Source organism: Mastigoproctus giganteus, chromosome 9 (assembly GCF_048544385.1).
Source record: "Mastigoproctus giganteus isolate SK-2022 chromosome 9, ASM4854438v1, whole genome shotgun sequence".
Lineage (NCBI taxonomy): Eukaryota > Metazoa > Arthropoda > Arachnida > Uropygi > Thelyphonidae > Mastigoproctus > Mastigoproctus giganteus.
In genome coordinates this window covers 91,891,302-91,914,931 of record NC_143583.1, presented here as the reverse complement: position 1 = coordinate 91,914,931, position 23,630 = coordinate 91,891,302, and the positions used below count along the sequence as shown (strand labels likewise).

General features: G+C 35.8%; 1 protein-coding gene across 1 annotated transcript in view; it reads right to left on the bottom strand.

Annotated features, from left to right (window-relative positions):
- Positions 1-23,630, bottom strand: part of Vps53 (vacuolar protein sorting 53) — a 205,779-nt gene that overhangs the window by 178,937 nt on the left and 3,212 nt on the right. The window contains exon 2 of the mRNA XM_090381067.1: positions 17,379-17,509. Within this exon, the coding sequence (XP_090237193.1) occupies positions 17,379-17,509 (131 nt within the window). The remainder of the gene's footprint in view (positions 1-17,378; positions 17,510-23,630) is intronic.

Sequence of the window (23,630 nt, the reverse complement as noted above, 5' to 3'; positions counted from 1 at the left end):
CTAACATTATTCTTCTCTTCTTTGGTAACACTCATATTTATGTGATGTGCATTTGACTGAAAGTGTTATATGCCATAGTACACAAATTATAGAGATATAGGAATCAGGAGAGACACATTTGATCAATTATCTCTCTCTCTAACAATTTTAATCTTCTTTCTTCTGAATTTGTGACTTCTGCTTTAAAGGCTTGCAAAATAAATTCATCTTTTAAGCAGTTTTTAAATGAATATAAAATAAATCTGCAAAGAATTTTCTGTTATAGACATATCCATGCTTTCTTTTGAACGTTGCAAGCAGGTACTCATTTTTCTATAAGTTAAGTAATCGAACATTTCTGAGCTCATAAATCAAGTGTTCATTTAACTCTTACATCCTACTATTGCTCTTCATTAAAGTCTTAAAATTTTAGATATTTATAAAACATCTAAGTTCCCAGAGATAGAGCAAATTATCTCCTTTATCAACATTAATAATTCAGCTTTATTCCATCTGCCTGTTTTCCTCAATTTGTGCTCAAAAAAAGTGCTCATAACAGGTGAAAGGCTCAGTGTTTTTTGAAATTTCTACCTCAAGTTCATCCCATATGGTAAACTTAGAGGTGACAATTGCAGATACAACTTCAATACAATACCTCTTGCCTACTATGAATATTATATAACTATGTACAGATGGTCCTTGACTTATGAATATGTCTCCCTAGAGGTTGTTTATTAAGTCAAAAAGTTAATAAGTCAAAGTTTACAAATAAAATTTGACTTATGACTTATGCAAAGCAATATATTTTATTGTATATATATTATAAATGTAACTTTATAACATGTTCTTATTTGTGTTATACTGTAAAACTGCTTTCTTACCTTAATATAAGTGACATTTTGCATGCTGGGATGATATTTCTTGAAATGAGTGATGTTCAATTGAAAGAGAAAGGCAAGAATAATTGCTGGAGATCGTTAGAGTCTGAATGATAGCGATTACACCTCAGATATTATATCTCAGGAGTAATCCTTATAATTAATCTGGATATAAAAATATTTCAAATAATTAGGATTCAAAATAAATGTTTTTTTTTTTGTTTTTCTCTAAATACAGCAGAACAAGTGTGGAAATAACTTACACCTCCATTTGGTAGCTGTACAAAACTTAAAAAACTTATAAAAATAATATATGCATTTTAGTATTAGTATTAGTAATGGCCATATGGTACAAGGAAGCCTAAGGCTTATGCTGCACCAGCCAAAAAAAAAAAAAAAAAAAGAGTAAAATAATAATAATACAATTAAAATAAAAAAATAATTAATAAATAATAAAAGATAAGGAAATAGACAACTTATGCATTTTACTCCTCCCATAAGTAACTATTCGGCTGACCTCTGAATTTCCCCAACTGGTAACTTTTTCAATAATTTATAACTCACTGGCTAAAATTTCTTGCAATCCAGACTATACATCTCCCCCCATAACTTGAATTTAAAATAAAACTCCTGCAGTCCAGTCTAAACATCTCACCCTATAACTTAAATTTATGGCCCCTAGTTCCAGAATCAATTATAATCATAAAAATTTCGTCCTCATTAATTTTACTTTTACCTCTCAGAGCCTTAAACATCTCAATCATTCTCCTCTAAGGTGCCTAGTTTCCAAGCTGTGCAACACACATATTCAAAGTCTATCCTCATATAGATGCTCTTTTGCTGATCTCACCAGGTGAGTTACCAGTCTTTAGACCCGTTCAAAGAAGCTTGATGTCTTTTTTTTTTTTTCTTGGTGCAGTCTCCACACTTGAACACAGTATTCACAGTGTAGTCTAACAATAGCCTTATATAATGAGATTATGACGTCCTTATCTCTACTAGAAAATGTTTGATAAATCATTGATAGGACACCATGGGCCTTCCTTGCAACCTGTCTACAATGCTTGCAGAACTTCATTTCTGACGGTATCGTAACTCCCAACTCTCTCTCTCTGTTTCTTCCACTACCAGCTTTAGTTCAACTCCATCAAGTATATAAGTTATTTTGGGGTTACTGTTATCCAGGTGTAAGACCTTGCATTTTGCTGAATTAAAGCATAGCTGCCATTTTTCTGACCATCCCTGAAGTCAAATCTATGTCACTCTGAAGAAGTTCTGCTTGGCGGTGATCATTAACTACTCTAACGATCTTTACATCATCTGCAAATTTAGAAATCATGCCCTCTATCCTTTTATCAATGTTATTAAAGAAAATCAAAAACAACAATGGTTCCAATACTGGTCCTTGGTGAACCCCACTTCTTACATTAGCCCAATCTGAGGAATAATCATTTATCACAACCCTCTGTCTCCTGCCCTGAAGCCATCCTGCTATCCACTTAAGGATTTTCCCTGATTCCAACCTATTCCAGCTTATAAAGTAACCACTCACGTGGGACTGAGTCAAATGCTTTGCTGAAATCTAAATAAACAATGTCAAAATCAGGTTTAACAAATCTGATTAGATATTTTGACAGGATCACTCATGAACTGGATTTAGGGAATTAGATTTGTTAAACATGATTTGCCTTTACAAAACCATGCTGTGTATCCTTCAGAATTCCATTTCTATTTAAATGATTCTGAATTCCACCCCTGATCACTGACTCAGTGATTTTACTTGCTACTAAAGTTAGACTGACCAGTCAGTAATTTCCCACTACACTCTTAGAACTGCCTTTATGTATTGGCTTTTCTAATCCAAGAGAATCTCTCCTGCATCCAGTGATGCTCTCATAATCAGCCTTAATGGTTCAATGCACTTACTTGCCATCTCCCTTAAAATTATAGGGTATATGCCATCAACCCACAGGAGCCTTATTCATGTGTAGGCTCGAACGTTTTTTCATTAAATAATCATGTGAAATTTCAATATCATTAATTATATATTTTTCAACTGAACTCCCATAATTTCTCAGTGACATAAAGGGTTTTTCTTGTGTAAATATCGATGCAAAGTAACTGCTGAGTTCATCTGCAACATCGGTTGGGATATCTAATACTATCCCATGTCCATTATATAAGGGTCCAATCTGATTTGTTCTTCTCTTCTTTGCAATTATATATGTCAAGAATTCCTTATTCCTACTCTTTGCTAGCAATTTCTCACAATCTGCCTTTGCCTGCCTAACTTTTTTTCTGTGGCACTATTACAGATAAATTTGTAGCTATTATAGACTTCAGTACTCTTTATTGCTCTGCAACTTTTCCATGCAGTCTTTTTCTGCTCAAGTAAACTGCCAACTTCATTATTAATCCAACTTGGAATCCTCCTCGTGGAGTACGTTTTAAATTTTTTAATGATATATACACATTCAAGGCTTCTCTGATTAATGTTTTAAGGGCCTACCATAATTACACTGTATTCGCTCTCTGTGAGATATCTACCCAGTTAATAGAGGTCATGTAGCACCTTAAGCCATCGTAATTTCCTTTCAAGAAATTATAACCCACTCATTTGCCTTTAACTGCTGCTACCCCCCCCTCTCTCTCTCTCTCTATCTCTCTCTCCATCATCCATTGTAGAACTCTGTGATCACTTCCTGCTACTGGTTCCTGTATGGTCAACCCTATTATGTCATCTGATTCATTGTTATTTGGTTTTTAGAAGCATTAGCAACTAAGGCCATATTGCTCTGGGATATGCGGTGGTCATTCCCTGACCTTTCTGCATCCTCCATATTTGGTGGTGACGGGCTCGAACCCCGATCTAATCAAGAAGCGTGTGCTACGCACTGCTGCTACTTCCTACCTGGCTACGGAGGTGCCGTCATCTGATTCGTGAGTGATGATTAGGTCTAGAATATTCTTTTCTCTAGTACCTTCCAACATGTTGATACAAGTAACAGTCATCTAGTTGATTTAAAAATTTTGTCACCCATGTCGAGTTTTGTTCCCATTTGCTCCAATCAATTAGAGGCAAATTAAAATCACCCATAATAAGACATTGATACTTACTTGCCCATTCTATTTGCATGTAGAGGCTCTCATCATAAACTTTACAATCACCTGGCCTATAGATTACTGCCACTCTCATTATACCTTTGCTTCCAACAATCTCCCACCATAAAGATTCTATACTAGCATACAAATCGTCTGAATCTGGGAAAGTTTTCGTTGCACTCAGGCTACTTTTGATAAGAAGCATGACCCCATCACCCCTTCCAATCTGCCCTATCCTTCGTAAATACACTGTACAAACCGTACTGAAACTCGTCATCCCCTATTTCTAGGTGGCACCACATTTCTGTTAGCCCTATTATGTCAGCATTACCTATCCTAACCAGCAGTTCAAATTCACTCATTTTATTGATGACAATTCCGACATTACTATATTTTGCAATTAAGACTTGGTGTTCTTGTATAGTTAACTACCCTTACACACCCATTGAAGTTATTTAAGCTTGCTTCCCTGGCATTAGCTACCCACTCATTTGAAACATTTCTGCCCTCAGAATATCTTGCTAATATGATCTGTTGCAGTAACAAATGAGAACAATATCATCATATAAATGCATATCTATATTATCCTTGTTTCCCCCCCCCCACAAACTAGCAGTTTCCCTGAACCTTTAAGGTATCCTCAATGATTCTGGCAAAAACCTTTGTACCACCTTTGTTTAAATGTATCCTGTCTCTACAAAACATATTCCTTCTACCTACAAGTGATGGCTAAGCTGATAAAAATTTCCCCCAAAAGCCTTGCAGAGGCCTTCACGCCTTGAGTTAATCCATAAGGCTTTCAGAATATAATCTCTCCTATCGTGCCTAGAAAGAATTGCAGATACACAGACATTGTGACCTAACTCATGGCATTTCTTCAGCATGGTCCTATATCTCTTTGTTTAAATGTATCCTGTCTCTACAAAACATATTCCTTCTACCTACAAGTGATGGCTAAGCTAATAAAAATTTCCCCCAAAAGACTTGCTGAGTCCTTCACGCCTTGAGTTAATCCATAAAGCTTTCAGAATATAATCTCTCCTATCGTGCCTAGAAAGAATTGCAGATACACAGACATTGTGACCTAACTCATGGCATTTCTTCAGCATGGTCCTATATTTGTCTAACAAATTGTCAGATCATGTGCGCTTAACATTATTCGTCCCCACATGAATAATAATATTCTCTTTACACCCCCTTAAAATCTGACAATCTGTTGGTGACGGCATTAATTGTTGCTCCCGGCAGATACCCTGGTTCTAGTCCATCTATCCCATTTATAAAAAATATTTCCCGTTTCCCTGACAATGGAGTCAGGGAAACGGGAAATATTTTTTCCCCGTTTCCCTGACTCCATTGTCAGGGAAAATGGGAAAAAAATATTTTTTCCCGTTTTTCCTGGTTCAAAAGGATCTAGTTCTATTAGTCTTCTAATAGAACTAGATCCTTTTGAACCAGAGCAGTTTGTACTTGGTTATTCTGTTATGGGGCCCGAATCGGGAGTGCATCGCTTGGTAGGTTATTAGTCTTGAGTCCCTGATGAGCTCCCAGTTTCATTATTGTCAAAGGCAAGAACCGATTCTTTCAGTGACTCAAATTCTTCTAGCAATGCACCAAATTTTAACTTTATGTATTTATGAGTTCTTATATATCCCAATACTGGTATGCACCTATGTAATGCATATGTCACATCTGGACTGTGTCCTGCCCATTTCATGAACTGACCATTTAATATTAAATAATAATATGAATAAACATGTCTTAGAGTATAAAAACTGTTTATTGCCTGAACCACCACAAAAGTTTAGTTATAAAACATTATGATAAATGAATTTATTTTATTATGAAAAATAAAATAAAACACAACTCTTAAAACTATTCTTAGAGAGAGAAAACTCCAAGGACACTCGCACTGAAGTAGCAACAATGTTATAATGATTATCACAGGTTATAGTAAAAAGTTGTTTAGTTATAAAATATTAAATAAAAATTCTGATTCAGGTTATTTAGGTTAATCTTTAATATATTACACCCATTTAGGTAGGTTAGTGTGCGAGTCTAGTAAAAAAAAAAAAGGGGGAGAAGGGGGGAAAGGTTAGGTTATGTTATGTTAGTTTTATCCAGGAGTGATTCGAGTGGGGAAAAAAAACAAAACAAAAAAAAAAAAAAAAACAATTTAAAATCAAAGTCTGTTACGACTATCCGGAATGGATTCAAATGAAATAAAAATACACATTAATTAGATGAATTGTAGGATTCCTTAAGGTACAAATTTAATTGACTTAATAAATGGCAGCAATAGCTTAATTTTTAGTACTCACCTTAATATGAACTGCAGTTGGATTTACAATAAGTGGAGTGGGAATTAACTAAAATTGAGGTTAATATGGGTGAGCTTAATTGTTTTGAACAGAATTAAAATGCGCTCAAGGAAATAGAAGTGCACATCTTCATCCTTGGTTGTCATGAAATAAATTGAAAAAATTGGAACTTGAGAATGTAATCACAGAGACCAATAGCCGTAATAATTGGCTTTTGTATTAACGTCTTTAGTTGGTAATAGTGAAGAAGAGAGAACGCGTGAATATACAGAACTCTAAGTTCCCATGATGCTCTTTGATGCATGCGGGAATCTCAGGTGCGTGAGATTCCAGGCCGGGGAGAGATTATATGGTAGTTTTCCATTTAATACATTACATTTAGAATGATCTCGGAACCATTCTATGATTAGGGCTTCATACTGGTAAATTCTGAAACTGGATTTTAAGACGAGGCGACTAGGAGACGGTTGTGTTCAAAGCCGCTAAGTGGATTTTTCTTATTTATTGATTTGAAATTATTGTTTTTCGAAAACTTTTGATTTAAATTTAGTAGTAACATTATTTTGTGATTTTCTGATTAATTTGGTGTGTTTATTCTTTACTCGGCCTTGTAATTGCATAAAAGTATCGGTAAGGGTATCCACGTGTTTGCAACTCCGCTGAACGAGAAGTTCTTTAGCCATATTCAGCCGCTTGATTGAATATTTTTTACATCGAATTATTTCTGTAAGTAGCTTATAGACCTAGTAAGAATCGTTAGTTTATTCTGAATTGAGACAGCGAGATTTGAAAGTTAATTAATACTTAAGTGTCCGTAGATTCACCGTTCGTAACTTTCCCGCCTTTGTGATACGATAGTTATATACCGTACTAGATAGTGTTAGTTGAACTTCGTTAACAGTTAAATTGTACTTTAAATAAATACATATAACGACTTAGATTACAAACGTAATATAATTAATTATATTTAACATGATTAATAACATAACATAATTAATTATAATTAATTAATAAATTAATAGAATCATGACTCAGACCAGAGCAGCAAAGCAAAAGGCTCAAGCTCATGGAAGTGCTGTGGCTCAGAGCAGAACTGAGGGGGGCAGTTGTCCTCTGACTCACAGCCTTATAAAATGCACTGTTTGCTTGATGTTTGCAGAGCAATCGGGTATGGGACATGATACTGCCATGGGGGATGTCTTTGTGTGTGCGCGATGCAAGGAGTGTATCGATATCAGGCAACAACTCAGCGTTCTTGTGGGCCTATATGAGAGCTTGAAGGACAGGGTTTAGTTTTAGTTTTCTTCGAGGATGCCCTCGAAGAAACTAAATTGAGGGGCCCATCAAGCTCTCAGCTGCCCACATCAACGCCAGAGCTTGCACTTGGGCATCACGTAACACAGAGGCAACCCCCAAGGCAGAATGCGCTGGTCCCGAAGGAACTAGTAGTTGTTGGTGACTCTATTGTCAGGGAAACGGGGAACATGCTTTGTAAAAAGGATAGGTGGAACAGGACCAGGGTATGTCTGCCAGGGGCAAAGGTTGATGACATTGTAGAGCGAATATCATCTTTTAAGGGCACAAAAGGTGATATAGTTGTACACGTTGGCACTAATAATATTAAGAGTAGGAGACCGGCAGAATTACTTAACAAGTACAGGTCACTGTTGAACAAAAGCCGAGAATTAGGGTTGAATTTGAAAGTGTCTGCAATTCTGCCCAGACACGATAGGAGGGAGTATATGATGAGAGCCTTGTCGATCAATTCGGCCCTGGAAAGATTGTGCAAGGCTCAAGGGGTAGAATTTTTTTCAGCCTGGACTGTACTTGTTAACAGGAGAGATTGCTTCTACAGGGATGGAATACACTTAAATAGAAAGGGTGCAAGAATATTTGCTGATGCTATCGAGGCAGTGTTAGGTGGGTCGGAAAACTGCTAGCTTGGGGGGGAGACAAAGACCAATAGATTGACAGTAGCCACTGGCAGAGGTGAAAGAGATTCTTGCACTGCTTCTATTAGAATGAGCAGAAGCCTGAAAAACAAGATGCATGATATTTCAGAGACTGCTGGGAGCCATTGCGGTACAAGTAAACACATGGGTTGTGTTAGGGTAGCTAAGAATAGAAACAGGTGCAGGTATACTTGCGTGTACACCAATGCTAGGAGTTTAGTAAATACATTTGATGAATTTGAGGTATTGCTCAAAACATCAAAGGCAGATATTGTTGGGATATCAGAGACGTGGTGTCACACAGATATAAGGGATGCAGAACTGGAATTTGAGGAGTACAACGTCTACAGAAAGGATAGACGGGATAGGAAGGGGGGAGGGGTTACGCTATTAGTTAAGAAACACATAAAAACCAAGGAAGTGAAGCCAGTCGACATCGCTGAACAGTACAGTGTTCAGTCAGTTTGGTATGACATAAGCATTGGGAGATCAAAATTGAGAGTAGGAGTGTGCTATAGGCCTAATGACTCTGATGAGTATAATAAGAAACTGTACAGGGAAATAGAGTGGGCCAGTAAATCAGAGAGTCTTATAATGGGAGATTTTAATTTCCAAGATATTGACTGGAATTTGGGGGCTGGTCACTCACACACTAGCAGGGCTTTTGTGGATTTATTGGATGATTGTTTTCTACATCAGCATGTTCGGGAGGCAACTAGAGGGAGTAATACTCTTGATTTGATTATCAGCAGTGATTCTTCATGCATTAAGAATCTGCAGATAAATGAACCACTAGGTGGCAGTGATCACAGTGTGCTGAAGTGGGATTTACTCAAAGAGGTAACTACCATTAGCGGTAAAGGGAAGGGTTATTGCTTCTGTAAAGGCGACTACGATGGACTGAGACAATATTTAAATTCTATACAGTGGGACCAACTGATGATGTTACCAACAGCAAATTCAAAATGGGAAGCATTCAAAGAACTTATCTTGGAAGCTACTAGGCTTTACATACCAACTAAGAAATATTGTTCAAGGTTTAGGCCAAAATGGATGTCAGATGAACTAATGAGGCATATGGCAGAGAAGAAAAATGCATGGGATACTTACAAATTAACACATGACACAGAAGCCTATGATAGATACAAGTTGATATGCAACCAAGTTACAAAGGAGGTTAGGCAGGCGAAGGCAGATTACGAAAAATCCTTTGCAAGAGATGCAAAGAAAAACAGCAAAGAGTTCTTTACTTATGTAAACTCTAGAAGGAAGGGGATGAATCAGATTGGTCCACTTGATATTGATGGGTCAACTGTTGATGATCCTGCTCAGGTAGCTAACAAACTAAATGAATATTTTGCATCGGCATTCATACATGAGGAGTTATTCAGCGAGGGGAATGCCAGAGGTGTATTCAACTCTAGCAGTAAGCTACAGAATCTTGAAATAACTGGGAGTAAAGTGGAGGAGAAATTGTTGAAGATAAACACAAGAAAGGCACCCGGGGTGGATGGGATCTATCCAGTTATATTAAAGGAGGCAGCAAAGGAAGTAAGCAAACCCTTAGCCATAATTATGAGAGCTTCCTTGGACTCAGGGGAGGTACCCATAGACTGGAAATGTGCAAATGTGACCCCAATTCACAAAGGAGGATCAAAGGCTGACACAAGTAATTATAGACCTGTGAGCTTAACTTCTGTTCCAGGAAAATTAATGGAGGCACTGGTTAAAGAAGCACTGCAGGATCATTTAGACAAGACTTCAGTTATAGCTCAGACACAGCATGGTTTTGTTAAGGGGAAGTCTTGCCTGACCAACTTGATTGGATACTATGATGCAGTCACAAAAGAACTGGATGCAGGGAATAACTTTGATATTATATACTTGGATCTTAGAAAGGCTTTTGATACTGTTGCACATGGAAGACTGCTACACAAATTGGAGCAGTGTGACATTGGAGGCAAATTGCTGCTATGGATAAAGGGGTGGTTGAGGGGGAGAAGACAGAGAATGGTAATCAATGGACACTGCTCATCGTGGACTAATGTTATTAGTGGAGTCCCTCAGGGCTCAGTGCTGGGTCCATTATTGTTTTCTGTATTTATAAATGATATTGATGATGGTATATCAAGCTTAATGTCCAAGTTTGCAGACGATACAAAGGTTGGCAGGGTTGTCAAGGACACTACTGACACTATGCTACTGCAACAGGATCTGGAAAGGTTGAGCAGATGGGCTGAGAGGTGGCAAATGTAGTTTAACATTGACAAATGTAAAGTACTACACATGGGAAACAGCAACCCCAGAGCAACGTATCAACTCTGTGGTACTACACTGACAGTGGTAGAGAATGAAAGGGACTTGGGGGTGGTTGTGCAGGCAGATATGAAGTTCTCTGAGCAGTGCAGATGGGCGGCAAGAGTAGCTCATGGAGTATTGTCAATGATATACAGGAATTTTTCCAGTAGGGATAAGGAAGTGATTATTCCCTTGTATAAGGCAATGGTCAGGCCACACCTAGAGTACTGTATACAGGTCTGGAGGCCTCATTTCAAGAAGGATGTAGAGCTGCTGGAACGAATACAGAGAAGGGCAACAAGATTAGTGAATGGAACAAAGGGGTGCTCTTACAAAGAAAGGCTTAAGTTTTGCAAATTGCAGTGTCTGGAGACTAGGCACCAGCGAGGAGATCTGATAGAGGTGTATAAAGCCTTGAATGGTTTGAGCATGCTCAATGCTGATGGGATTCTTCCTCTAGCTGAGAAAAATCACCTGAGAGGGCATGAATTCAAATTGAGGAAAGACAGATGTAGGATAGATGTGCAGAAATTTGCCTTTAGCCAGCAGGTGGTTGGTTGGTGAAACAGACTTCCATCCCTTGTAGTGGAGGTTGATAGCCTAAATAAGTTTAAGGCTCAGCTGGACAGGTATTTTGAACGAACAGAGGGGTGAAGTGGAAGTGGGGGTTTTTTTTTTTTTTTTTTTGGCTGATGCTGCATAAGCTTGCATCAAATGCCTCTACTAATGCTAACTACTGAATCTACTAGAGGGGTGTGGTTATGGGATTGTACGTGTAACATGAGTTCTGTATTTGATTGTCAGGTTCTAAAACTATTATAATGGTAGTATGCTCGTGTGTGTTTAATGTTTTTGTAGAGTCGCATTTTGAAGTGGTGCTTCCGATATAACATGCATTACATTTTTGCTGGCATTTTATTAAATATACTATATTGTTCATATGAGTGATTTGGTATTTGTAGGATTCTTTATAAGAGCTGAACATGGATCCTAATTTATTGTACGCAGAAAATGTGAGTGTAATATCAGTATTTTTAAAAATTCGCCTGAACTGTCTAGCAAGGTCACTATGATAAGGAAGAACTACGTGTGTGTTGTTGTGTATTTTATATTTTGGTGGTTTATTGATATTATTTTGAACATTAGAAATTGTTTTTTGAATCAACTGTAAGTGGTATTTCCTGGATGTAAATTTTTCTTAATGATATTGTAATTCATTAAAAAGGTCATTCTGCGTGGAACTATATTTGATGGCATTGTATAAGACTGCTTTTTTTGGTATTAAAGTAGTGATGTGATTCATAATGTAAGTATTTCCCAGCGTGGATATTTTTCCTGAAGATCTTAGTTCTGAAATTATTGGATTATATTATATTATTGGATTTATATATAGTTAGGTTAAGAAAATTTAATTGTCTGTTTTCTTCTAATTCAAGGGTATACTTTAATCTATCGTGAAAAGAATTAAATTTAGTAAGAAGGCTGTCAATTAAAGTTTTATTACTAATTATAAGAATGTCATCATCATAATGTGTGTATAAATTTTAATTCTGCAGGGTAAGGTTGTAAGATTTTATTTTCTATGGAGGCTAAGTATATTTCAGATAGAGGAGCTGAGATCCCCAGTCCCACGAGTAAACCAAATGTTTGTTGATATATTTGGTCACTGAAACGGAAGTGTCTAGTGTCTAATAGAAAGGAGGTAAGTTCAAGTATACTACTGATTGAAAGGGAGGTGCGATTAATTAGGGTGTTATCATTGGTTAGAAATTCGCGGTAGGGCCTGTAAAGCAGTTGGTAAATGTACATTGGTATATAATGAAACTACATCAAAGGATGCTAAAATATCTGTGTTGGAAATAATAATAGGATTTATTTTCTCGAATGCTTGGATGGTATTGCTAACTCTAAATTTAGAAAATCATGTGGGGGAAAAATAATTTTAACTAGAAAGGAAGAAAGGTTGGCAAAAGCTGATTTATTAAATGAGATTATCGGTCTTAGTGGGTGGTTGGGTTTATGTAGTTTGGTAATTCCAAACATATGCGGAAGGATGTTATTTCGTATACCGATTTGTTGTAAGGTACGTAGGTTGATTTCTTTATTTGTCCTTAGATTTCTTAAAATAATATCAAGTCTATTTTTATGTTTGGTGATATTATATGTGTTATCTGGTTTGTATGTATCTGAATCAGAAAGAATTTGGTTTATTTTTTCGATATATGTACTTTTATTTAGGATAACTAAAGTGTCTCCTTTATCTGCTTTTTGTATGATAATGTTTGGGTTATTTTGTAACTTTTTTATGTCCATTAACTGTTGTTTATTTATATTGGGTTGCGACTGGAATTTTGATTTGAGAATGGAATTAGATTGGTGTATTATGTGCCATTTATCTGGATGATGTTCTAATTTGGTCTGAAGTCCTATAATACAATCTTTAGAAGGATAGTTATTATCTTTGATGGAAAAATTGAAACCATATTCAAGACCTGTAAGTTCTTGAATGCAAGTTCGATGGAGGTGAAGGATTGTGAAGACATGTTAACAGTAGATGTTTTTTGAGGTTTATATGTTTTATGTGTGAGAATGTTCCATTTTTTATTGTGTCTAAGTTCGATATCTTTTGTAGTGGCTCTAATGCATATTTCATCATATGTGGTAAATTCCTGCCAGGATTGGGGGTCCATATCTCTTTTGAGATTAAATTTGAGCAAGTGTATTTGGTGAAGGAGTCGGCATTATTTGTTATATCTTTTTTATAATTCTTTCCGTATAATATTAAAACAGGTTTGGTGGACAATATAAAGATATTTTTTACAAATATGTTTCGGGAAAATACCGGCAAATTTAGGAATAATATTATAAGTAAAGCATTTTTTTAAAAATGAGATATGGGTTTTATTAGTGAAGTATTTTATAAGGATTTTTGAATATTGTGTCTCTTGGTTTAGCATGATCAAAGGCATTTAGAGACAAAGAGTTGATAGAAGATCAGTGCAGTTAAGGTGCGTTTAAACCATTAAAAATATTTTAAAAATTCTGATAATTAGATGAATTGTAGGATTCCTTAAAGTACCAATATGGTAGCAATAGCTTAATTTTTAGTATTAATTTTTAGATATGGACCCCCAATCCTGGCAGGAATTTACCACATATAATGAAATACACATTACAGCTGCTACAAAAGATATCGAACTTAGACACAATAAAAAAAATGGAACATTCTTACACATAAAACATATAAACCTCAAAAAACATCTACTGTTAACATGTCTTCACAATCTTTCACCTCCATCGAACTTGCATTCAAGAACTTACAGGTCTTGAATATGGTTTCAATTTTTCCATCAAAGATAATAACTATCCTTCTAAAGATTGTATTATAGGACTTCAGACCAAATTAGAACATCATCCAGATAAATGGGGCATAATACACCAATCTAATTCCATTCTCAAATCAAATTCCAGTCGCAACCCAATATAAATAAACAACAGTTAATGGACATAAAAAAGTTACAAAATAACCCAAACATTATTATACAAAAAGCAGATAAAGGAGACACTTTAGTTATCCTAAATAAAAGTACATATATCGAAAAAATAAACCAAATTCTTTCTGATTCAGATACATACAAACCAGATAACACATATAATATCACCAAACATAAAAATAGACTTGATATTATTTTAAGAAATCTAAGGACAAATAAAGAAATCAACCTACGTACCTTACAACAAATCGGTATACGAAATAACATCCTTCCGCATATGTTTGGAATTACCAAACTAGATAAACCCAACCACCCACTAAGACTGATAATCTCATTTAATAAATCAGCTTTTGCCAACCTTTCTTCCTTTCTAGTTAAAATTATTTTTCCCCCACATGATTTTCTAAATTTAGAGTTAGCAATACCATCCAAGCATTCGAGAAAATAAATCCTATTATTATTTCCAACACAGATATTTTAGCATCCTTTGATGTTGTTGTTGTTGGAGTGGGTTTATTGGCGCAAGGGCTGCTATGACATCCTTTGATGTAGTTTCATTATATACCAATGTACATTTACCAACTGCTTTACAGGCCCTACCGCGAATTTCTAACCAATGATAACACCCTAATTAATCGCACCTCCCTTTCAATCAATAGTATACTAGAACTCACCTCCTTTCTATTAGACACTAGACACTTCCGTTTCAATGACCAAATATATCAACAAATATTTGGTTTACTCGTGGGACTGGGGATCTCAGCTCCTCTATCTGAAATATACTTAGCCTCCATAGAAAATAAAATCTTAGGATCTCAGCTCCTCTATCTGAAATATACTTAGCCTCCATAGAAAATAAAATCTTACAACCTTACCCTGCAGAATTAAAATTATACACACATTATGCTGATGACATTCTTATAATTAGTAATAAAACTTTAATTGACAGCCTTCTTACTAAATTTAATTCTTTTCACGATAGATTAAAGTATACCCTTGAATTAGAAGAAAACAGACAATTAAATTTTCTTAACCTAACTATATATAAATCCAATAATATAATATAATATAATATAATCCAATAATTTCAGAACTAAGATCTTCAGGAAAAATATCCATGCTGGGAAATACTTACATTATGAATCACATCACTACTTTAATACCAAAAAAAAGCAGTCTTATACAATCAAATATACAATGCCATCAAATATAGTTCCACGCAGAATGACCTTTTTAATGAATTACAATATCATTAAGAAAAATTTACATCCAGGAAATACCACTTACAGTTGATTCAAAAAACAATTTCTAATGTTCAAAATAATATCAATAAACCACCCAAATATAAAATACACAACAACACACGCGTAGTTCTTCCTTATCATAGTGACCTTGCTAGACAGTTCAGGCGAAATTTTAAAAATAGTGATATTACACTCACATTTTCTACGTACAATAAATTAGGATCCATGTTCAACTCTTATAAAGAATCCTACAAATACCAAATCAGTCATATGAACAATATAGTATATTTAATAAAATGCCAGCAAAAATGTAATGCATGTTATATCGGAAGCACCACTTCAAAATGCGACTCTACAAAAACATTAAACACACGAGCATACTACCATTATAATAGTTTTAGAACCTGACAATCAAATACAGAACTCATGTTACACGTACAATCCCATAACCACACCCCTCTAGTAGATTCAGCAGTTCCCATTATTAAATTAAAATCCAGTTTCAGAATTTACCAGTATGAAGCCCTAATCATAGAATGGTTCCGACATCATTCTAAATGTAATGTATTAAACACAAAACTATCATATAATCTCTCCCCGGCCTGGAATCTCATGCACCCCGCATGCATCAAAGAGCATCACGGGAACTTAGAGTTCTTTATATTCACGCTCTCTCTCTTCTTGACTATTACCAACTGAAGACGTTAATACAAAAGCCAATTGTTACTGCTATTGGTCTCCATGATTACATTCTCAAGTTCCAATTTTTTCAATTTATTTCATGACAACCAAGGATGAAAATGTGCATTTCTATTTCCTTGAGTGCATTTTAATTCCATTCAAAACAATTAAGCTCACCCATATTAACCTCAATTTTAGCCAATTCCCACTCCACTTATTCTAAATCCAACTGCAGTTCATATTAAGGTGAGTACTAAAAAATTAAGCTATTGCTACCATTTATTAAGTCAAAAACACATTAATCTTGTGTTTTTTCCCCTTGAATTCCTCCTGAACAGTTGTTTAAAATAACCTAACTTTTTTTTTTTTTTTACTACTTTCATTTGCAGTAATTAGCAGCCTAGCAAACACATGGTATAGATTTCCAGGTTAATCTAAGCAAAAAAGGAATAAATGCAGCAAATCACTACCAGTGGTAGGAGGAGCTATGCTTGAGCAGCTGTGATTGCAAATTGCTGCTTTTGTCACAACCAATGTAACTGTATACCGTATTCACAAATACATACCATTGAGATTACTATTAATCCCAGCCCACTACTAAGGGAAGCCCATTAACAAACCACCAGTTCACTATTAATCCAAACATGCTATAAGACTAAAGGAAGTTTTCAAGCAAACTGCCAGTTCATGAACTGGGCACGTTTTCGCCCTATTCATGAAATTGGCAAGAGGAAGACAAAAACTTTCCCATTTCAGAAACTGGTCAATTTCACAATCCAGGTGCGACACATATAAATGTAAAATCAAAACTTTCAATCACTGCAAAAATATGAGAAAAAACCAACAGCACTGTTGGATTTAACATACAAAATACATATTAAGAAATGGGTGAATAGATAAAACATTTTTATTACACAGTGATTGTATACTCAGTACTTCTATACTCCACCCTCATTGCTAACGGAATGTGCTTCTATACTCTGCCCTCACAGGAAGGGTATAAAAGCAATTTATTTTTTATTATTTTTTTTTTTTAGTATTACTACTTTTTTCTCCTAGTATAACTGCAATTTAGAACAAATTTGGGAACAATCTCTGATAATTAAATTTATAACATTTACATTTGAATGATCAATATATAAATATTTTTCTTAATATTTATATATTTTTTCCACATATTTTTCTTAAAAGGAAGTTCCAACAATGACAAACTGTGGCCATACTATTTTTTTTTTTTTTTAGTAAAAACATACTTGTTTCCCATTAAACTTAGCTTCCTTATAAAGACAAAATGTATTTCTTACACAATTAAAATGTTCACTAGCCTAATGTAATAACATTTCATTTCTTATGCTCAAATTCTATTTTCTAACAATTCAAATTTCATAGCAAAAAATTTGAAAATATTATTGTGTATCTAGAAAAGTACCTTATTTTTAATTTCATTCTACCAATAACTTCATCGATATTAGACAATGACTGCTCTGTAGGAAAAAGAGTGTTAATGTAATCTACTGCATTGAAATCTGGCCTATCAAGAGGATCTGTGCTTGGAAGGACCTGTAAAAAAAGTAGCTTTTAAACTACATGCAGCAAAGCTATTGAAGAAAGATTACAATAACAATGATTAGTGTTTAAAAAAAAAAAACAATTAAAAGCAAACTTTATACACATCTAACAAGTGAGCAGGGATAAGGAGGTGATTATCCCCTTGTATAAGGCAATGGTCAGGCCACACCTGAGTACTGCATACAGGTCTGGAAGCCTCATTTTAGGAAGGATGTAGAGTTGCTAGAACAAATACATAGAAGGACAACAAGACTGGTGAAGGAAACAAAGGGGTGCACTTATGAAAAAAGGCTTATGTTCTGCAAATTGCAGCTTCTGGAGACTAGGCACCTGTGAGGTGATCTGACTGAGGCGTATAAGGCCTTGAATGGATTGAGCAGGGGTCAATGCTGATGGGATTCTTCCTCTTGCTCAGATTTCAAACCTGAGGAGGCATAGATTCAAACTGAGGAAAGACAGTTGTAGAATAGATGTGCAGAAGTTTGCCTTTAGCCAGCGAGTAGCTGATTGCTGGAACAAACCTCCATCTGTTGTAGTGGAAGTTGATAGCTTAAATCGATTCAAGGCAGAACTAGACAAACATTTGAAATGAATGGATCAGTGAAATGGAAAGGGTTTTTTTTTTGGCTGATGCTGTATAAGCTTGCTTTCTTGCATCATGTGCCTCTACTAATGCTGAGTGCAACACATGATCAAATACAATCTATAAGCAGTGTTACAGATAAATTAATTATCTTGTCTGTCTGTCCACAAATTCACATTATCGAAAAAATTGTTTGTAGAAGAATAAGAGAAATTCACCTTCAAAATTCACGTTAAAATTTTTGAATTTTTTTTAAAAATTGTTTTTAATTGATTTTCTTACTGTAATCATTTTGCGTTAATTTTATATTCATTTCAATTTCTGGAGAGTGTCACACTGAAGGTTCTATGTATCATATTGAGGTAAATTTCTCATATTCTTCTACAAATATTGAAATACAATGTAGAAGGTATTGAGCATCGTAGCTCCTTTTTATACTAATGAAAAAAAGTTTTTGCAAATTTATATCATTAAAATGCTCTGGACACCTGGTAAAAAAAAAAAAGCAACTTATTTCTAAACAATAACAAAAGATAAAAAATACAGAAAATTATATCCAAAAATTGTGTGTACAGAGTAGTTAGAAATAAAATTCAACTACTCTGATGCACCTGCAGAAAAAACTGGTGGAATCTAGTCAAATTTTGTAAGCAAGTTAGGGAGATAATGCAGCAGACAATTATGCAAAAAAACCCAAAAGTTCCAGCAGTCATGAATCACATGGACAAATGCAGCTGATCACATGCAGATCAGTTGTGCAATGGTGTAAAGAGCAGATGTCCTTTTTTTTACTTCCAAATGATTCTACAGATCACACAATGGTTGTGTTATCAAAAGACCATATACTATTGCCAAAAATATTCTACCAAAATAATAGATGTGCATCAGTAGCATTATGAAAGTTTCTCTGAATGAAAGAATTATAATAAAAATCTGAAAGTGTGCAGATATGTCATAAAAATAGCAAAATTCAAAGAAATAGATTTATTAGGCATAAAATGGATATGTTCAGAAATCTATTTCCCAAAGATTGTTGCTCTAGCAACCAATGATTCAAAGTGCATTCTTAATTTCTAATTAATATTCCTTTTAACCATTTCCAAAACTGCAGCCTACATCCTTCATCTGGACATCACAGAGCCAAATGATGCAACTCCTCCCAATAAGGTACCACAAATGCAGAATGACCTGAGCTATAGCAACATTATCATCTGTACTCTATCTTTCAGATGGCTCTCTAATTTGCAACGTGATACTCACAGCCTACACAGTGAATAGAATAAACCACTCCACTCTGTTTAAGTAGAGAAAGGGGAATTTTTACCATGCTAATGAATATTTCCTGGTTTCTTAACCAGCATCTGTATAAATTTAATCAGGTATGATTTAAGAATTTGGGTAATCCATTCAAACATGCCAGAAAAAATGGAATATACAGGGTGATTCACTAACCAGTGTGCCAAACTTGCAGGAGGTGTAGGAGCCACAAAGACGAATCGGAATCACATAGCATTGCAGGGTCTAAAATGCCTTCGTCATGCGGTAGAGGACGTTGAGCGGGAGGTTGCGTGAACAGCAATCCCGCTGGAAGTCAGCATTTGCGAACCGTTTCTGTTGAAGAAACCAAGTAGCAAAAGTCCTCCGGAGTGGATAATCCGCAGGCTCCATGATTGGATGTGTTGCAGATGGTATGAACTCATTTGGTTTGTTGACAGTATCCTCCATACAGTGGATTGGGAAATACCCAATCGTTGGCCTATCGCTCGAGTACTCGTACTCGGATTGCCTTCTGCAAGACGTAGGACATTCTCCTCATTGTCTGGCATCCTCGTCATTCGCTCTCGATTCATGGTACCTCTCGTGAAACAACCAGTCTCACATAACCTTCTGTGCACCCGTGCAAAAATCATATGATGAGGAGCACGCCTGTGCAGGAAACGTTCCTGGTACAAGTGCAGAGCAGCGCGCTTGTTACAGTCTGCAGCTCCATATGCAAGGTGCATGTCGGCCAGTTCAACGTTTGAATACTCGTCCATCCGACTGCCTCAGGAACAGGTTTGCAAATGCTGACTTCCAGCGGGATTGCTGTTCACGCGACCTCCCGTTCAACATCCTCTACCGCATGACAAAGGCATTTCGGACCCTGCAATGCTATGTGGTTCTGATTCGTCTTTGTGCCCCCTACACCTCCTGCAAGTTTGTCGCACTGGTAGTGAATCACCCTGTATGCTTTATTTTGTTTTTGTAACAAAATGAGTATGTGAGTAAGATGGCCTGACAGCTGTTCTATATAATGCCTTACAATGTGTTCTAGTTAACCATGCACCTTTAGATCTTACCCTATCTTAATTCCTTTTCTCACTGTCAAAAAATACATATATAAATGCTTATGTGCAAACACTATAGCCCATTCCCTTTAAAATAAGTATTCTATTCATACTTTGGGACAGCCACATAGGGTCAGAGAAGTTTACAAACAAGAGAATACAAAAACTTTAGTAGTCACTCAAACCACTGTCAACTCAAATGGCTGTACTGTACTCCAATGATGACCACTGTGCTACACACTTACTAAAGCAGTGGGGAAAGAAAGATAATTGTCACACTACAACTCCATCCTAATTTAATATTGGATGACTACCTACTTATGAAACCTAATAACTATTCTTTGCGCTCCCTACAAATTTCTGAAAAAGTATTGCCCTTGTAAATCTCCCCCATATACGAGGGGGGATTACAAGACATGCACAATTTTAATTGTTCCATCACTGTCTTTTCAACAGTAACATTTGCCAGAAAAACTATGGCTATCCCCTGTATCTATTCATATAAACCAGTAGCTGACAATGATTGATTACAATCAAGTGGTAAATTTCAAAATCATTAATTTCTTGACTAATTTACTTTGTAAATTTATTTAAAATTTTTATATACCTATCTACTCTACTTTTTATAATTTAAAAATTATCAATAATTTCTGTGTGGTACTACACTCAGGGTATCGGAAAATTAAAAGGACCTAGGGATAATTGTGCAGCAATACACACAAGCTGCCACCACAGCTCATGGGGTTTTGTCAATGACATACAGGAATTTTGCTAGCAAGGATAAGGAGGTGATTACCCATTGTATAAGGCAATTGTTGGGGCACATCTTCAGTACGGCATACAGGTCTGGAGGCCTCATTTTACGAAGGATGTGGAGCTGCTGGAACGAGTACAGAGAAGGGTAACAGGATTGGTGATGGCAACAAAGTGGTACTCTTACCAAGAAAGGCTTCAGTTCTGCAAATTGCAGCATCTGGTGACTAGGCACCTGCTAGGTGATCTGATTGAGGTGTTAAGGCTTGGAATGGATTGAGCAAGCTCAATGCTGATGAAATTCTTCCTCTTGCTCAGACCACACACACAAACACATGAGGGGACACAAAATCAAATTGAGGAAGAATGGTTGCAGAATAGATGTGCAGAAGTTTGCTTTTGGCCAGCAGGTGTTTGATTGCTGGAAAACTTCCATCTATTGCTGTTTGATAGCTTATATAAAATCAAGGAATAACTAGGCAAACTATGGAGGGAATCAATAAGTGAATGGGAAGTGTTGTTGTTTTTTTTTTTATCGATGCTGTAAAGCTTGCTTTCTCGCATCAATTGCAACGTTAATGCTAGTTTCATATATTTTAAGGAAACACTCCTCATTTTGTAATGCAGAGAATTATCAGATAACATGTAACACCTGTCTTTATTGGCTGTAAGTACGGCCAAATTCAGATCTTCCATTAATTCACATAACACTTTCCACTATTGCCAGTGTATATTTGAATGGGAAGGGATGGACTCCTCTTAACACATTAGTCACCCTGTGCAACACTCCCTCCTCTTCTTATGCCAAATGTTTCTAATGTTTCTACTCCCATAGCAAATGTGTGTAAGGGGGTGGACAGTAAGGTGTCACTGCAAATTTCAACATCTTTTCCAGAAGTTGAACCTGTTCATGAGACTACTCCTAATATTCACCATAAGATTCTTTTTCTGTCATATTACTGGACCCTCCCAGATTATATCCCTTCTATAATAATTTAATACAAACATTAGCTATTGTTCATTCTATTTTATGACCAACAACCACAGTTAATTTCAAATGGTATTGGCAACATGGAAGGAAGAAAAGCTTATTCAGCACCAGTAAAAAAAAAAAAAAAAATTTCATTTGCCCATTCCTGCCAATAATTTGCACAAACCTTCATTATGTTTATTCAAAATTTTTTGTTGTGAATATACATCAACTGATGCTCCTTCAACCTCTATGGTATCTTTCTCCAACTTTTTAACCATAAATAGGCAGTAAAGACGTATAATTACTCTTCATATTTGAAAAAAGGGATAGAAAAATCAGATCAACTATATGAACTCATTTCTTGATTTCTCAGGTTAAATTGCTGCAACACAACTAAGATAAATTAAATCAAAGATTACCTACCATTCTGAAATCATCTGAAGGTGTAACATGAATGAAAAAAAAAGGTACTATGTTTAATTGTGGGTATCACCTTATGCAAAGTCAGTATAGGATAACTGCTCCAGAGAAATTACATTTAACATTAAAGGTAGTGACATTTAACATTAATTACATCAAAGGTAGTAAAATAACAGTTTTAAATAAATTCGAAGTTGCATGGCTATATAACAACAAATTGCACATTGCATAATCAGGCTTTCTAAGCACTTTTCGTTTGATATTTTTGCCATTGATGAAAAGCTGAAACCAACTTGTAATGTACTATTTTCCAAACAGTTTCTTCTTCTTAAATTCTTTTTCTCTATTCAGTTATGCATTTGAATGAGGAGACGGTCGTGTTCAAAGCCGCTAAGTGGATTTTTCTTATTTATTGATTTGAAATTATTGTTTTTCTAAAACTTTTGATTTAAATTTAGTAGTATAACATTATTTTGTGATTTTCTGATTAATTTGGTGTTTTTATTCTTTACTCGGCCTTGTAATTGCATAAAAGTATCGGTAAGGGTATCCACGTGTTTGCAACTCCGCTGAACGAGAAGTTCTTTAGCCATATTTAGCCGCTTCATTGAATTTATTTAACCTGTCAACTTCCACAACAACAGATGGAAGTTTGTTCCAGCAATTAACTACCCGCTGGCTAAAAGCAAATTTCCACACATATATTCTACATCTGTCTTTTCTTAATTTGAATTTGTACCCCCTTAGGTTCATAATCTGAAAAAGTGGAAGGATCCCATCAGAAATCAGCGTGCTCAACCCATTCAAGGCCTTATACACCTCAATTAGATCACCGCACAGGTGCCTAGTCTCCAGCCACTGCAATTTGCAGAACTTAAGCCTCTCTTGGTAAGAGGATCCCTTCATTCCCCTCACCAATCTTGTTGCCCTTCTCTGTACACGCTCAAGTAAATCTACATCCTTCCTAAAATGAGGCCTCCAGACCTGTACGCAGTACTCAAGGCATGGCCTGACCATTGCCTTATACAGAGGGACAATTACCTCCTTCTCCCTGCT